The sequence below is a fragment of the Pieris napi genome, chromosome 14 (assembly GCF_905475465.1).
Source record: "Pieris napi chromosome 14, ilPieNapi1.2, whole genome shotgun sequence".
In the NCBI taxonomy this organism is placed as follows: Eukaryota; Metazoa; Arthropoda; class Insecta; order Lepidoptera; family Pieridae; genus Pieris; species Pieris napi.
Window position 1 is genome coordinate 9,407,664 of NC_062247.1, and position 17,764 is coordinate 9,425,427.

Below are 17,764 nucleotides of genomic sequence, written 5' to 3' on the forward strand. Positions count from 1 at the left end.
GCATTTGATGATGAAGTCCCATCCAAAACCACAATTTATCGCTGGTTTGCTGAATTTCAACATGGACGTGTCAAGCTCAGTGATGATGATCCCCGTCAAGGTCGTCCAACAACTGCAGTCACCCAAGAAAACGTTGATGCTGTGCGTAAACTGATTGAGGAAGATCGACATGTGTACCGCGAAATTCAGGCAACTTTAGACATTGGCATGAGTCAAATACAAATAATCTTGCATGAACAATTAGGTGTAAAAAAGTTGTTTTCCCGATGGATACCGCATTCGCTCTGTGAAGAGCAAAAAGCGGCTCGCGTTACTTGGTGCGTCAGAACTCTCGAAAGATTCCACGCAGGATCCTCAAATGCTGTATACAACATCGTATCAGGTGACGAATCCTGGATATACGCGTATGAACCCGAAACAAAAAACCAGTCACGAGTTTGGGTGTTCGAAAATGAGTTAAAGCGAACGAAAATTGTTCGTTCACGGAGTGTTGCAAAAAAAAATGGTGGCCACGTTTGTCTCAAAAACCGGCAATGTTGCGACTATTCCTCTTGAGGGACCTCAAGTTACACAGAGAACGGTTAATGCAGAATGGTATGCTAGCATTTGTTTGCCACAGGTCGTTTCTGAACTCCGTAAAGAGAACTGCAACCGCCGCATCATCCTCCATCACGACAATGCGAGTTCTCACACCGCGCACAGAATAAAAGAGTTTTTAGAGCAAGAAAACATATAATTATTAGACCATCCGCCGTACAGCCCCGACCTAAGCCCTAATGATTTCTATACTTTCCCTAAAATAAAGAATAAATTGCGTGGTCAGAGATTATCATCACCTGAAGAATCTGTGGACGCCTACAAATCGGCCATTTTGGAGACCCCTTTTTGTTTAATATTGTGATATTGATTTTTTTGTAAAATTAATATATTTTACAAAAGGCTATTTACTTAAATTTAGATATTGATCATAGCAACGGCATAAAGTACGGATCAGATTGTATTTAAGTGATCGTAAGTCGACTGTCTCGTGTCTGATTAGGTCCTAATATGCTAAATAAATTCTTATACCTAATCAAATTTTTATGAGGACATTCTTTTTTTCTTAAGTCAGATTTATCACCAAAACAATAATTATGTACTTGCGTAACCGATCCCCGAATCTGGAATCAGCTTATACAATCTCTTAAGCAACTGGGCTATACGTAGTAGCGGTTATGAAGTTTCTATAGGTTTCTCTCAAGCCTGGCATAGGTAATTGTTTCTGCGTTTCTTCTGATTCAAACTCAAAATATCTTTATTAAAATAGGTAAACAAGTTCTTTTTGACACTTATGAACGTCAAAAAGAAGTTAAATTAATTGTAAATTTACTACCAGTTCGCAATTCAAAGGCGTAGAGCGGGTAAGAAGAACTGGCAAGAAACTTTCCGCCACTCTTTTTAATCGCCAAGTATTGAGTTATACAAATTGTTTGAACTGGGTCAAATCAATCCCAAGGATTAGGATCATTTAAGTATTCGTCAAATTTATAAAAAGGGAGTTTGTTGTAAAAACTAATACTTTATTCCATACAAGGAGTGGTTTATCTTCTGGAGCCTGGTTGGTCGTACATTCAAATTAGTTTTATTTCGCGTATTATACCGGTGAAAGTCACCATCTGTTTTAAAATCGTTTATATTTTTTTGAACAAACAACAAGGCTTCAAGAATATATTGACCAGATAGCGTTAGAATATTTAATTCTTAAACTTATTCCATACTGACTCCCTCGGAGATACACAACAAATACCCCAAACAGTCCGCTTCTGCCAATTCGAATTTCGAAAATCGGATAAGAGCTTCATTCAAACCAGGAATCGGTGCTCATCTTGCACCAATTCCTTAAATCATTCACTTACATAGGTGAAAATTATCATAACTTTACTACATAAATATTTTCAAGTTTTATTTATCTTCACTTGCTTAGTAGTCTTAATAAAATTTATTTACCATTGGTTGTATAAATAAAAGAAAAAGCATTGTTAAAAAACTTTTTATTAAAAAGGGGTAGTTTCAAGATGTTAAGGATCTAGTGTAGTATGTTCTCTTTTCGCATAATAACCTGTTTCAATCAGCTTGCAAGACCAAGTTTAGTATCTGTCCCTTATATAACTTAATATCTAAACTATACAAAACCTTACAACCTATCGGCCATTTTGATTGGTCTCCATCTCCTCTTCCACTTCTGAAAAATAGGATCAAATAATTAGTATTCAGATAAAAAGTCTTATCTTTCCGTTTTGGACTGCTAGCTGGCAAAAGAATATATTAATAACATTGTAAAGGCCAGAACAAAAAAATTGCAAATTACTATTATAATAAATTAATTGTCTAATTACAGTTTAAAATAAAAATTGGGTTAAAATGGGTATGTAAAAATGAATACAAGCCACATCAAATCCAATGATTTTGTGTGGCGATGTGTATTAAAATTTAAAAAATATACAGTCAAATCATATTTCCTGCAGCAAATAGGCATAACCAAGTAATAAAGAATAGTGCAAGAGGCTAATTTTTTTTGCTATTGCTGCTAATATAATTTCAATAAAAAGTGCTTAATTAAACTTTTAGAGCTAGAAAGTGACATAAATTTGGGACAAACTGCTTTTGGTTTCAGCTTCTACGGGAATAAATACATCATAGAGATGGGCTTAAAACACAGAACAAAATGAATATAGTAGATAATCCTATATTACCTTGTCCATTGGTCTGAGTTTGAGGTTGTAGAGGTTTCTGTCCTGGTATTTGACCAGCTTGCAACATCCTTGTCAACCGCTCCACTTCTTGGAGGGATGAAGCATTCTTTATAGCCTCTCGTATCTTGTGAATTTCTTGAGGTGTAAGACCTAGAGATTAAGAAAATTGTTATGTAAGTTAAGAATTTATGTAGATATAAAACATGTACATCAAATTTTTATTATTCTATGTAAGATAAATAATTTAATTTAAATTAATTATATGTGAAACAGAAAGTATTTCTCCATTTGCATAGTTACAGTAACTGGTAAATACACACTTGTGACTTTAGGATCTGGCATATTGCCTCCAGGAACGAAGGTCTTTGCTTTTCTTATAATTTCTTTCTGCATTTCCTTTCCTTTCTTGCTCTTAAACAGATTATTTGCCTCTTCCCTTTCCTTCTGCTTTATTTTTCTGAAGTCTAATAATTTTAGTCCTGGCAGTTTATAAGCAATATAGGCTCTGAAATTTTAAGAACAGTTTTACTAAATACTTTATTTTGTCATTTAAGTGTTTGTTTTGATCAGTGTTCAATATGTTACCACTTTATTAAGTAGATCTTACCTATAATGTTGTTTATTTGCAACTGGGTTATGCATCAAAGACAATGTCTTTAGTTTTGACAGTGAAGCCAATGGATCAAGATCACCAAGCTCAGCTATATTATTGTTTGTTAAGATAAGTGTATCCAAGTTTGGTAAATACTGTTCTAGATTTTCTCCAATTCGTCTGAAATGTTTAATGTTATTTAATATTATTGCCTAAAACTAGGTGTGAAAATTATAAGGTTAGACATGCTAATGTATGCAAAACAGTTTTGCCACAATATAGTAGTATACATTTTAGGATAGCAAGAACATCACCAATGAACATAGGAAAAGTAAGCTTACACAGTATGATAGTAAAATAAAGTACAATGTTATAACACTTAAGTAAGAAAAAATGTCAGGGAAATTGCTAGAGTACCAAAAAGTACTTACACAATTCTATTATTATTAAAGAACATGCATTTTAGTCTCTTTAATAAAGGAAACCCATCCAATTTGCGAATATCATTTTCAGAATAATCTATTGTATCAAACTGGTCGAGAGTAGCGCCCATATTTTCAATTTGAGGTATTTTGTAACCTGAAAAGGAATTTTTAAATCTTGAGATTAGGTTCTGATGTATATATATGATATATATATAAGAACAGTAAACTGTTTGTATTGAACGACAATACAAACAAAATTACTCGGATATTCTTTAAAACTGACTCAAGCTTGAGGATTCAACCACCAACATAAATAAACTAACTAACTACTAAAATATCTAGATCAACTGTATGGCACATTATATAATTAAAACAGGGGAAAGTAAAAAAAACTATAGCTATTTTATTTTAAATATGTATTTAAAATAACAAAAATATATTGCAAAATTCTAACCTCTTAGGTCCAACTCACGATCCCGACACGGATTCATATATTGCATGGAACTTTGAATCAATTCAATGGTAAGTTTCACCATTTTGATAGTTTAGAAAACAATTTCAGATTTATAGAAAATCGTAATGATCTAGCAATATTAAAAGTCTAACTTTCAGCAGCGGTTATAATATGTGTCAATTTTGGCATAATTTTTAGTTTACAAACTTAACCATAGACGGCAGAGTGTAGACCATATTACTTAACAGATCACTTGACAGTACACGCGATAGTTGACAGTTAGTTAACAGGATGGAATAAAATATTCTAACGAGATTGACATTTTGGTCCAGAGATTACGAAGCTTCTTTTATCATTTTTTTTTTATCTTCTTTTATCAACCTCAAGAAATAAACAGATAAAAAATTTTCTTGATTAATTTCAGTGTTTTGTAGTGAGCCTTTAAAACAGCCCTGTGATTCTGTAACTCACTTCACGAACTCACACAGCGGTTTTCGCATCGGCGGTCGCTCTCAAATCAGTCGTGAAGCAGTCATTTTATGATTTGGCATTCTGATAAACAATAAACTACAAGCTCCCACCTTTTCAGAATGCCAAATCATAAAATGACTGCTTCACGACTGAATTGAGAGCGACCGCCGATGCGAAAACCGCTGTGTGAGTTCGTGAAGTGAGTTACAGAATCACAGGGCAGAGCTCGAGTCGCGACTCAAGCCTCGGAACTATGGCCTAACTACGGCCTCGGGCCTTCACAATATTACTCGAGGCTGAAGCTCGAGCCTTCATAGGAGACTCGAGCCTTGAATGAGTCGAAGACTCGAAAGACTCGAGCCTTTTAACAACTCTAATTAATTTGCATCCATCGAAAAGATTAATTTTAACTTCTTAAAACTCGAAGGAAGAGGATTATAGTTCGACGGATGTGCTTTTTATCACACGTTAACATAGAACTAGCGTAAATAATGTAACTAAGTGTTTTTAACTGGTTCCATTCTTACCTTACATCCACATAAAATTAAAATAAATAATTTACACAACAAATTGTTAAAATATTTCGGTGATTGTTATTTGGCGGCTAATTACTAACTTAAGTTTTTTCACAACCTCCTTCCTCTACAAGTATTATGCCATCGATATTCAATTTATTTTTATTAGCGTCTGTAGTATTTAACGTAAAATAAACTATTTACATCCCACACATAACACAAAAACATATAATAATAACTATTCGAATGATGTAAATAAAGGCCTAATTAAAAAAAAAATCTTGGTTTTACTTTTGTTAGTATATTTATTTTTTTAGAAGTTTTACAGAGTGGCCGAAAAGGGAAGGGTCGCAGCCATTTTTTATTTTGATAATACTGTGACGTCATTAATAATAGTTAAAAAAAATTAATGAAAAAAATAATAAAATGTAACTATATTAAATAATAATTATAATGTAACGTTAGTTCGCAAAACCGAAAGGGCGGTTCTCTCGGAAGAGCTGACATCGGAGCTTTGAGTTTGAAATATAAATTAAACGTTACTATAAAATCTGTTATTTACTCCTACAACTTTCTATCTCTATAAATTTAAATAAGAATCCACTTTGGTACGAAGAATAGCTAGGTATCGTAATAAATCTTCAATTTATTTACCCACTCTAAACAAATTAATCACCAACTTTACACGAATTGTGCAAATGTTTATTTTTGTTTTGCTTATTTCTTTAGAATAATGATACATCTGGTTTCTGCTAGTCTGTAGAGTCAGACTGTTGCGGCATAAATTAATTCTTTATCTTAAGTCACGTTATATAAAGGTATTTTTAAATTGATAATAAAATTCTTGAGATATTGACCTTAGTAATACCGAGTAATACATATCCGTGCATAGGAACCTAGGCATAACATATAGTTGTATTTATACATCAAAAATGAAGTTTTTAAAAATTGTCATAACACTGTTTTATTGAGTAAATAAAATGATTCATATAGCAGGTAGATTGTAGTTTCTTGGAGGGGAAATGGGAAAGGCGCTAAGTATATAGGTACAAACTTAGTCATGCTACAGAATTAAGATTTTGTCGGTATTCTAAAAACTGTATATGTACACAGTTAGGAAAACTACAGTAAATATTTCCGTGTAAAATGAAAGTCAAAAAGAGCCCGTTTCACTGTTTCTTTTTTCTTTTTTTTTTAAAGAATTAAGTAGGTTTTAGCAATACCTAATACACAAACACTTAACATCGAGTAACATTCTTCATTAGCACCATAAACGATGGCTTATCTCAGGCTGGTCTACGTAATCGGGAACAGCCTATTCTAGGGCAGAGTGAGCGCGGGTAAGGCCGCCGCCAGGGGCTAGCGATCGCGGGTGTCGGCGGGCAGCCGGGCGCAGTGTCGCACGCGCCGCACGCGGCCGCAGACCGCTCCGTCGCTCCGCCGAGCCCCCGCCCTCCCGCTCTGCCGCACCACGCGTCCGCTGGGCGCGCCGTGCGGGCCGCGGGCCCGGCCCGCGAGCCTGCTGCTACTCGCCGCGTGGCTGGTGGTCGTCCGAGCCGACCCCGCCTGTCCTCAGCCTCCTCAGCTCTGCGCCTCCTGCCGGTCCTACGAGAGCGCGCGCGAGCACAGCCTCAAAGTGATTCGCGAGAGCCTACTCGCCAAACTGGGTTTCGCCCAGGCGCCCAACACGACGGGACGGCAGCTGCCCCGAGTGCCTGCAGATCTCATTAAACGCTACGAGATGAGGCCTCCGCCTCCAGGCGTGCAGGCCGATGCGCCGGCGCTGTCGCGGACGTTTGTCACCCACACGGAACAGGACGACTTCTTAGCTCGCACCGATAATGTCCTCGTATTTGCCCGTTAGTAATTATTTCTTACATAAATATATTTTTTATTACGCTATTTCAAAGAGCAGTGTGATAGAGCCAAGTATTAAAAATTGCATTCCAGTTATTATTATTAATTATATTACCAGCAGTCTTGGACTGTCGCTCATAGTATTATGTCTACACTATGTAATTGCTATTAATTAAGATTGTGATGCAGCACACATGTATGAAAAATCTGACAATGGTCGCGTTTGCTAGATATAGAAGGAGTTTTAGTTAGTAGAAGTAGAAAAGACTCCACGTGCAGGTGCCTATTCGCCTAAAATGGTCAACGAAGTTCATTGACAGGCACGTGTGCAGCTTATAGGGTAAGGAACTCTATGATCGCCTTACGCACTGCCAATTTTAATTAGCCAAAAATTGCTTCGAATATAACCAGCCTACTGTAATTGTCAAGCGGCTACGTGCGGATTTATTGCGTGACCATTTGATTGTGACTTGTGATCTTTAGTAGTTTTTTCTGCTAAATGTATGTGTAAAAAATTAAATTCTCACGTACCTATTTGAATATATTTGTCGTAACATTCAGGAACATAGTTACTAGGCTCCCCGCTTGAATGATTAAAAGTAACGATCTTTTTAAAACAAAAATCCGCCATTACCAAATCTTAATTTATTAAAACTGTAATGTTAACATAGAAGCAATTAAGGTAAACAATTATTATATTGAACGGGGTTATCGGAGTGCATGCAAATACATAATATGATGCTAAAGTAAGGGGCTTCGACCGCTCACGATAACGAAATCAACTATGAACTACGAATATATGTACCCAATTGTTATCACACAATAATATAGACATTGTTAATTAAAAATTACTTAATATTGCAACGAATCAAATCTCAACTAAAATAACCCAAAAGGGTCGCCATGAGTCTCTATTTAAAATGCGTTATGAATCAAAATGTAACTTGATAGACGTTGAAAACGTATTTTAAAATTATATTGTAAAAAACCAATAGAAGGAAAATTTGCGTTGTTATAGTTTGTAACTAAGATAGATTATTAATTTATGAGTGTAGTATATTATTAAGCTAAATATTATATATATATAATTAAACTGAATAATAAGTAACTATGAAATAAACTTAATTGCTAATATTTGCGAGCTGGTAGAGTGTGTGTTAGTTAACCGTGCGTGTGCGTGCAATGTTTGTGTGAATTATCCGCTAATGTATCTAGTTTTTTATGAAGTGCGTGGCCGCCACCACAAAACTTCTTGAATCCTGGAATACATTTTTGGTTTAATTTACTTTTGATCGCATAAGGGACTGGAATGAAAGGTAAACATGTCTAATACTAATATTTTTGTTTTAGCCAAGAAACTATTGGTAATATATAATTCTTTTAATTACAGTCAACTAATTACCAATTCTTATATCTCACGTGGACCTATTGACATTTAATTAATTATATAATAAATTAATTTTATTCTATGTTTAATATTAAAAATAAATTTACTAAAAATCATGTATCAACTAAATTACAGTAAGCTATTTTAATGATTATGAAACGGAATCTGTACCATCGCTGTTTCCATGGTAACCACATAGCGGGAACAAAGATAATGTTGAAATCTTATTACCAAATAGTGTACGGTCTGTTACTTTGAATTTAAATAGGCCATGATCTAATTTATTGTATTAAACGATATAATGAAAAATTTCTACTATCGCTTATAACATTATTCCTAAATTAGATCCTAATAAGGGACCATATATTATCTAAGTAAATGATTGATTCGAAAATGTAAGAAGGTTATTCTTAATTTAGACTTTAGTAAATCATAGACAATATTCTAACCACTAACAAATAATTTGCTAGTCTGTGGGCTTAGGTGCGCGGAATACGGAACACAATCTTGAAATCGGCTTGCAAACAACGCCTCCGTAAGTCCCTGTTACTGGGTGACACAATTTCTGGCATTACCTAATAACCTCTTCGCATCCTATCAGGAATTAGAGCACACATTGAATTGGCACAAAATTCTCTACGATTATAATGTAAAGGAGGATTAGGCCTACTGGGGACACCTCTGAAAAAAAAACGCACCTCGGGTTCTTACCTCCAAGGTGGTGTGGAAAATGAACCAAGATATCTAAATACTAACTTTTACTATTACTTTGTGTATTAAACTCATTTGAAAACGATAATTTTGCTAGAAAAGGTTTTATATTCTTTAACCTATTTTAGATCTGAATTAGTAAAATCATATTAAACAAGAGTAGGTAAAGCTCCATAATACATGCGTTTATAAGTTTATTATATGTATTTAAATTTAATGATAACACTTGCATCATTATTTACGACTAACCACAATGATATAAATCTCATTTTGGGTTTATATTTAATTCGACCAATAAATTGTTTAACTATGTTTTTAAGTGTCTATAGTTTATGCTGCTATTTTTACAAAATCGTGCATAGTTAAACGGGAGTTAACTTGATATAGGAAAGAGGCATAAACACGATGGTAATATATGTTAAATTTGTCTAGATAGCGGAATATTAATAATTAAAATCTCCAGCAATAAAATTCCCAAATATTGGTTACATACAACTTCGTCATTTTATAAATATCATTTCTTATCGTACAACGCAAGGACATGACACTATTTGCGTACATTAATAGCATATATTTTTACATTGCAGTGATCACTGCGTGCAAATGAGCTAAATGTAATATTCGCACTGATTCTATTTATGTTCTAGTTGATCTTTGCTCTGAGGAGGGCTTTTATAATAAGCACTGTAGTGATTAAGCTTTGCTGGATATACTAAGACTCAAGTGGGAAGATGTTTCTGGTATTATTTCTTTAAATATATATATACGTTATGGGATAACATTGTAGGCATAATGTTTTTAATAATATTGCGTTTTGAATTTGGAATAAGCAGCTAGAGATATTCTTTTAACAATACATATGTACACTTACGCCATAATTATTATCTGCTACAATCAGAATATGCCTTGACCACGTTTTGTACTGTGTATTGGAAACTTCAAGTTTATTATTTATTTATTTAAGCTTATACATGGCTTATACAAGCTTATACATGTTCAAATTTCTATTGAACAATTAAATATTTTTTTATATAATTAACCAAATATAGATAGCTTTTGCTAGCCATTAATATTTTTAAATCATAGTATAACACTATACACTTCACAATTGCAAATACATGCTTATTCCTTAAAGAGGTTTTAAGTAATCGCTTTCAACGACAATATAGTACTATTGTTTACCGTTTTATATCAACAGAACCACCGTTTAAAGCCAGATTAAGCAATGCAAAAGATAAAGTAGTAAAAGCAAAACAAATCAGTGTAGTAAACTTAGTTAACAGCTAACAAATTTATGAGGGATTATCTGAGTTTACGCCATGTGGTCTGTGCCGTATCCGTCTAGATATGAGCAATGCCTGCGTTTACAAAGAGGCCATTTGGTATGATCGATTGTTTTGGCTGCCTTCGTCACCTTAATTGCTCAAAATCAGACCGTCTCGTCGTTAGGCCATTGGAAATTAGTGTTTATGACTGACGGAATACGACACGAGTTAAACGCTGATTGACGAAACATTGACTGTTTGGTCTTAAGCCTCAGTAAGTAAGGTCTAATCTAGAAGCCCTTGAAATTTTTGTATGAAAAAAGAAAACTCTTAGACATAATTAATAAGATTTTTTTTAATTAGGAAAAGATGACACCAATAACACATACATGTAGAAGTAATGTTTTTACATTAAAAATAAATTAATGTAAGTGTTCGTATTATTTTGTGATTTTTAAAGTGATTCTCACGTGACTTCGTTCTAAAATGATATTTGTTTTTATTGTATAGATACCTTAGGAGACTAAATTAAACCAAGTTGCAATTTGCGTGTTGTCAAATGTGGAAGAATCTTTTTATTATATCAAATATATATACTCTTTGCCGAAATTCCAAGACAGGTAATTTCAGCGTTGATTTCTGCAACAATTTTACTTCATAGACAAGTTTAGACCAACCAACCTACCTAAGACTATGATGGTCATGATGGTGTATGATGTCAAAGGCAACAAAATACACATTTAACCGACTGTACTCAAGAAGAGTAGTTCAAATTATACATACAGAGATCTATATGTATAATTTGAACAACTGTCTAGACTGTGTTCTTTGATCCCACTGTGTCAGTCTTATAATTACTTCAGTGACATGAAATGATTTGATTCTATAGTGTATAATAGTATTATATACTATAGTATATGTATTATTAATACATTTGTATTAATTTTAGTAGCCTTACTATATAATATATACTATACTATATATAATGTTTTGTATAATTCCCTATTGTAATCGATTTATTTCCAACACACAATTACACAGTATTTACAATATTCTTAAACTACATAGTAATAATAATAATCACTAAAAATTGATAAATAGCAAATTAAAACAACTTTAAAATTGTCCGTGGCTGTGTACCTTTATCACATACGGTATCATTTCCAATACTGTATAGCAATACTTATTCTTTGAGTGAGTAAGCCACCAGCACTAGGGTCACCGGTACTATCTACCACCTCTTGAACTTGAACTCTTGAACTCCACGGCAAAAGAGTAATAATTAGGTTCGAAAGCTGTTCCGATATATATGTTGAAGTTTTCTAAATTCGCCTATTATTTAAGCCTAGTTTTAATTGAATTTAATCTTCAATGTATGATGAATTAGCCTTGTTATAACAGAATGCACTTGGAATTTGATAAACTCAATAGTAATATTCCCTAACCAAATACAATTTACATAATTTTAACGTATTAGCGATAACATACATTTTAACAGAATCTACTATAACTAAAATATATTATTATTAAAAGGAGTCCCTTTAGGCAAGGTTCCGAAGATACTGGCAGCGTTCACCGTTTATTCTTTATTTTAACTATACATATTTACATAGCACACTAGTTATCAACAGTCAGTTGGTCAGGTTGTCTTTCGACATAGGGTAGCACAAGGCATGGCCTTGTTGTTTCCATTCGTCTCTTTCAGCTGATCTTTTCCATCTTTCCATTCCATGTCCCGTTAACAAGGGGCCGTTCTAGTATTACGTAAGCAGAATTACTGCAACTTATAACCCCCTCTTCTTGTCAGCAAAAGCTTACATAAACGTATTAATTTTTTGTATGAATCCTCCAAAATGCATTTCGTTTTCAAGCATAGACAATGTGTGGGTAATGTGTAAAAAAGTGGATAATTACTGTTAACTAGTGTTGCCCAAATGCAAGACCAAGACGAGACTTAGGCCAGTCTTGGTATTGTCTTGCGTCAATACACCTGGTCTTGGTCTTGGTCTTGGTATTGCGCTCTCAGTCTTGGTCTTGGTCTTGATCTTGCAGCAAGAGTCTCGCAAGTCTCGCAAGACTTGCAAATACCTATTTGCCTATTGCTATTTGTGGGGGCTTGCGGGCTATCCTGGAGCATTCACCAATGTACAATGTTCATCAACCAATAATAGCAGGCAGGCTACAGGCATTGTGTTGAGATTAGCAGATTTCATTACAGTGTGCGTAGGTACATTTTTTAGGCAATTTGTCGTACTCGTGACTGGCGCGCTTTTCTACGTAGGTACTGTCGTTAAAGTATGTGTAAGTAAGAAACGATGTAGGTACCTACTACAACAAAATTGTATTCCTTAGAAAAATAATCGTCGTACCTACACGACGATTATTTTTATTTATTTAGTAAATCATCGCTGAAGACAATAGTCGCTACTAGAGTAGGTACGATAGAAGTTGATAAACCGACACTGCAATTCTCGATGATTTTAAAACAAAATGCGTAAAGCAATATGACGTCGCTCATATTTGGAGCTTTTCCACGTTTCAAGTTTGTTAAAATCACCCACTTCCAATTTTGCAGTGCAATGTTCTTTAAAAAGGTATAATAGGTAATCTATATATATAAAAATGAAACCCGTTTTCCGTTGTCACGACATAACATGAAAACGGTTTGACCGATTTGTCTGATTTTTTTTAATAATATACCTTGAAGTACGAAGATGGTTCTTACGGAGAAAAATTAAAATAAAATTGAGTGAATCAGTCTAAAAACAACACTTTTCTATATTCCCATACAAAATATTCGCAATAATACTTAAAAGTGAATTTGAACTTTAATACCATAGCATAAAGTTCAAGTGTTAGTGGAGGGGTTCCGGGAAGGTAAATTTTTTATTTTTTGACATAATGTATTTGTTGTCTTATCAATTTTCTTTTTTTATCTTACTAGCTAGACCGGTGTCCCGAATAGAGAACGGTGTGCAGAATAAGTATTTTAAACAAATAAAGAATCGACTGTTAGGCGGTACGATGTTCGCCAGGCCAGCTAGTAATAATATAAACTAGGTATATTTTTATTACTTACAACAATTTTTATAAAATCTACCTATCCTTACTACTACATTCTTCCTTGCGAGGACAACATAATCTATTTGCGTCCGTTCTGAGCACCCGGAAACTTATTTTATTCTTTAGAACATGGGCAGTGGCGGCGACCTTTGACATGAAAGCGACGGCGGCAACACAAAGTCTAGAAGCGGACTAAATTTTTACCTATTTTGGTGGGGTTGTCAATGTTGGCATTAGCACAGAAAAATAAAATTAAGTAAACACAACGTTTATCCACTTTTTAATAACTAGGTATCCACGATAGAATATTTTTTCTACTAATTTCCTAAGGGTCGATTCGACCAAACTTCAATTTATACACGAGTAACTATACCAAGAATAATCTATTCCATGATTTTAATCTCGAGTAAATCCATAGTCGTTTGTCCACGTAATCGATAGTATAATTGCGCTAGGAATAACAATACGCGAATAGCAAGAAAATAGTGAACGAAAATAAAACTGGGCAAATAAATGTTATTCTACAACGGGACAGTGTAAGAGCATACATCATGTCAACTCGATTTTGCCGTATTATAGTGTGAAAAAGTAGCTTTTAACAGGTGTCAAACGACAACAAAAAGTTTTTATTTCTTGTTTGTTTGAGGCTTTCGTCTAAAAAGGAACTTCTCTTGAGCCTAGTTGAATTTCATTCTAATATTATAGAAAATAAAAAATCTAAAAATAAATAAATAAATACTAAATTGTTTAAACGTTTCATTATACAATGCCAGACTATTAATTTAGTGCGTTGCGTTGACTTGAAATTAAAACACAGAATACATATTTGTGAAATGACAGAAATCAGCTGATTGGACTGACTGACGCCATTAAATTATTCTAGGAATAGCTGTTATTCCGTGCGAAACGGCGGTATAGTTGCAATTCCCGAATAAGCCCACTATTCTTAGAATTTGTAGTTGGTAAAACGTAAAATTTATTTACTCTCGATTAACTGACGATTTATTCTAAGATTAAGATTTACTCTTGTTTGGTCGAATCGACCCTAAGTACTCAGTCTAAATATCTTTTTCATAATTTTTGTTTTTCAATAATATGTTGTGTGTAATTGAATGGTAAACTCTAAATCTTACTAGAGAGCTTTTTTAAAATAAACTTATTGAAAGCACTGACATGGCATATACACTTTTCAATCTTGCTGCTCACATTTTAGTACCTAGGTATCACTCACTATCTATCATTTACCGATATTAACAATGATTATTTCGAAATCAAAATATTCGCAATTCAATAGATGCAATACCTACTTAGTTATTAATTATCATCTCGCCCGACAGCTTTTAACGCTGTAGTGTTCGAATTCAAGCCAGTGTGAGAATGTATTTAAATAAAAAAAACTCAGAGCATTCAATTTATACCTACCTACTGCTGGGACATCTTCAAGGTCATTTAATTTTATACTCCTATACCAACCCTACCAAAATAGGTAAAAATTTGTGTGCCTCTGTCCGGCGGCGAACCTGTCGGCGAATGCGGCGCTCAGTGTCAAATGCTGTGTTACACTTGTTGCAAACCGCGGCGTCTTTGTCGGTAAATTATCAAATAAGTAGGTATTTAATACACCGACCGACCAACAGTTTATTCGCAGAACGTCACATTTCCCCAATCAACTTTGAACCTTAATTCTTTAGCGATAAACTTGAAAATCTGTTGAAGAAATTTGATAGATTGTAGTAGCTTGATGTGCTGGCGTCTGTACCATAATATTGGCTGCCGTAGAAACTGTTACTAGACCTACTCGACTCGCTGTTAGTTTTAAATTTTGCTAAATAGAAGAATAATATAAACTTTGAAACATAAGTTTCACACCTACATGATGTTTATATAATTTTGTTAACTATAATTTTAAGCACACACCAACCTACGAGTACTAACGTTAGATCTGCACATTAGACATAAACAAGCATAACATATTATTATAGGTAGATACCTACAAGGTATGAACTTTGCTAGAAAGTTATTAGGGAACAGATTTGTGAGTATTAACACGCTACCTACTTAATAAATTGTTGAAATATAATAAGTACTTACCTACCTAATCAATACAATACGTTTCAGGGTGCTTTCAGACGAGCGGCACGTTGCCAATTACAAATACAACTGCAGCCCTTAGTTTAGTGTTATGATTTGTGATACCTACGGTTTTGATACTGGGGAACGTTTCTCAAAATCGGGATTGAAACCAAATACCTACTTAATAACGCCCAAATCTCAGTTTGTCTTAACTGCAAGACGCAAGAGTCTTGCAGGCTTAAGTATTGTCTTGCTCAAGTCTTGCAGGGTTCAGTCTTGGTATTGGTCTTGTTATAATAAGGCGGTCTTGGTATTGGTCTTGGTCTTGCAAAAACGCAAGAACAAGACCAAGACTGCAAGACCAAGACCGATTTTGGGCAACACTACTGTTAACGTAATCACCAAATAAAAAGGAAAGACCCCTCCCCCCTATAGTGCTAACTTGAACTTAATTGTATAGTTTCTATGACAAAAATGTGCATTTTTGTTACATATTTCTCTAAGTAATTCAACAATTATAGTTTTAATTTAAGTCGTTCGCTTAGGGTTATTTTTTGCAAAGTGAGGGTGGTCTCATGCGGGCTCAGCTGCAAAGATTCGCATGCCTTTCAAACTTGTATAGGTACATATTTAGGCTTTATGGCTTATAGGCGGATGTTATTTCTCCTCTTTGTACTTGATTTCGCATTATATGTATTAACAATAATACAATCTATGCTAATATTATAAAGAGGAAAGATTTCATTTTTTGTTTGTTTGTTTGAAATGAGTAGGCTCCGAAACTACTGGACCGATTTCAAAAATTCTTTCACCGTTAGTAAGCCCGAGTGACATAGGCTATGCTTCATTTTCAAAATAATTAGGGATGCTTACTAAAACATGAATAATCTAACCCAAGGTGTAAAAAAATAAACAAAAAACTTCCTTCAATCGCGTGCGCTGCGAAAACCATTAATGATAGAACAAAATGATGTACATATTAAAAATTTTCAAGACACATCACTATCTATAAAAAATGTCGCGACAGCATGTCTCTATCTTTTATAGTTACGTCACAATAAGCGTCCTTTAATAAATTTTATTTTATTAAAATGCCACCGCTAGAAAAGGCTCTTTATTGATGACGTTTCACATAAGCTACTAAAAAAGCTAAAAAAGCGTGGTTTATTGGTGTTCTTCTGCCGTTTCTCTTGAATAGTTTACTACTATGTAATATAACAAAAATCTTAGCCACAGCAACGCTTGGCCGAGTCTACTAGTTGAAGTATATTACATTTTCTATCAGTTACTTTATACTGAATGCATGATTAAAATATATTTAAAAGAATTACTGTGACAGGACTTAAAGCTTGGGAGCCGATCAAGTATGACGTAAACACTATAAGGGGGGTCTTTGATTTTCTTATTTGGTGATTACGTCAACAGTAATTATAGACCAGTGCCGATAATTTTTGAAACGAAAAAAAATTACAGTAGGATGAAACCCATTAGAAAAGTAGGGGAATATGATCAAAATGAAAGGAAAAATAAATTACGGTCGATCTGAGGTCGGGAAGGGGTAGGGGGGGGGGGGAGTTTTAAGGGTAAAAAACGGTTTATCTCGATTTCCGGCAAAACTAAAAGTCCTATCGAAGAAAGTTAAATGGCAAAGTTGTAGGTAATAAAAAGATCTAAAACTTTTGTATTCACACATTTTTCACATAACCTCAAAATTGGTATGAAAAATTCAAAAAACCAAGTTTTTGGTTATTTATTTTTATCTTTTACAAAAAAAATTTTTTTAAATGAAATTTGGTGAAAACTTACCTTATTATGTCCCAAATATACTGTAATTTATTTGATTAAAAATATCTATTTTTTCACCTTATTTTGAATTAATATCGAAAAAACACCCTAATTTTCAATCGAAAATTCTGACGTCAAAATTTCAGCTTTTTTAAAAAAGTTGGTGTGCTTTCAGTTCGTTGAAATCTCTACTTTCTTATGGTAAAAAAAAGTATATATATTACCATAGAAAATCTTCTCAGAAAATGCAAAACATCGTATGCAGTAACGCCCAGACCCGTCATACCCTTCCCTACTTCTCTATGAATCTTCTTTAAATTATAATCAGATGCCTATTTATTACTATTTTAAGATAACTTATATATACCCGAGTGACCTTAAAAAAAAGTTTAGCCTTTAGATGGGCTAAAATTTTCGTATTTCATAGAGAAGTA

General features: G+C 33.9%; 1 protein-coding gene across 1 annotated transcript; it reads right to left on the reverse strand.

The window, feature by feature from the left end:
* Positions 1-2,013: 2,013 nt before the first annotated feature.
* On the reverse strand, positions 2,014-4,431 carry LOC125056163 (U2 small nuclear ribonucleoprotein A'). Its single transcript, XM_047659140.1, has 6 exons — positions 4,204-4,431; positions 3,756-3,903; positions 3,340-3,504; positions 3,053-3,237; positions 2,733-2,882; positions 2,014-2,221 (listed from the first exon to the last, which is right to left on the reverse strand). Exons 1-6 carry the CDS (start codon positions 4,283-4,285, stop codon positions 2,181-2,183), a joined length of 771 nt encoding a protein of 256 aa, XP_047515096.1. The 5' UTR covers positions 4,286-4,431; the 3' UTR covers positions 2,014-2,180.
* Between the last annotated feature and the right edge of the window lie 13,333 nt (positions 4,432-17,764).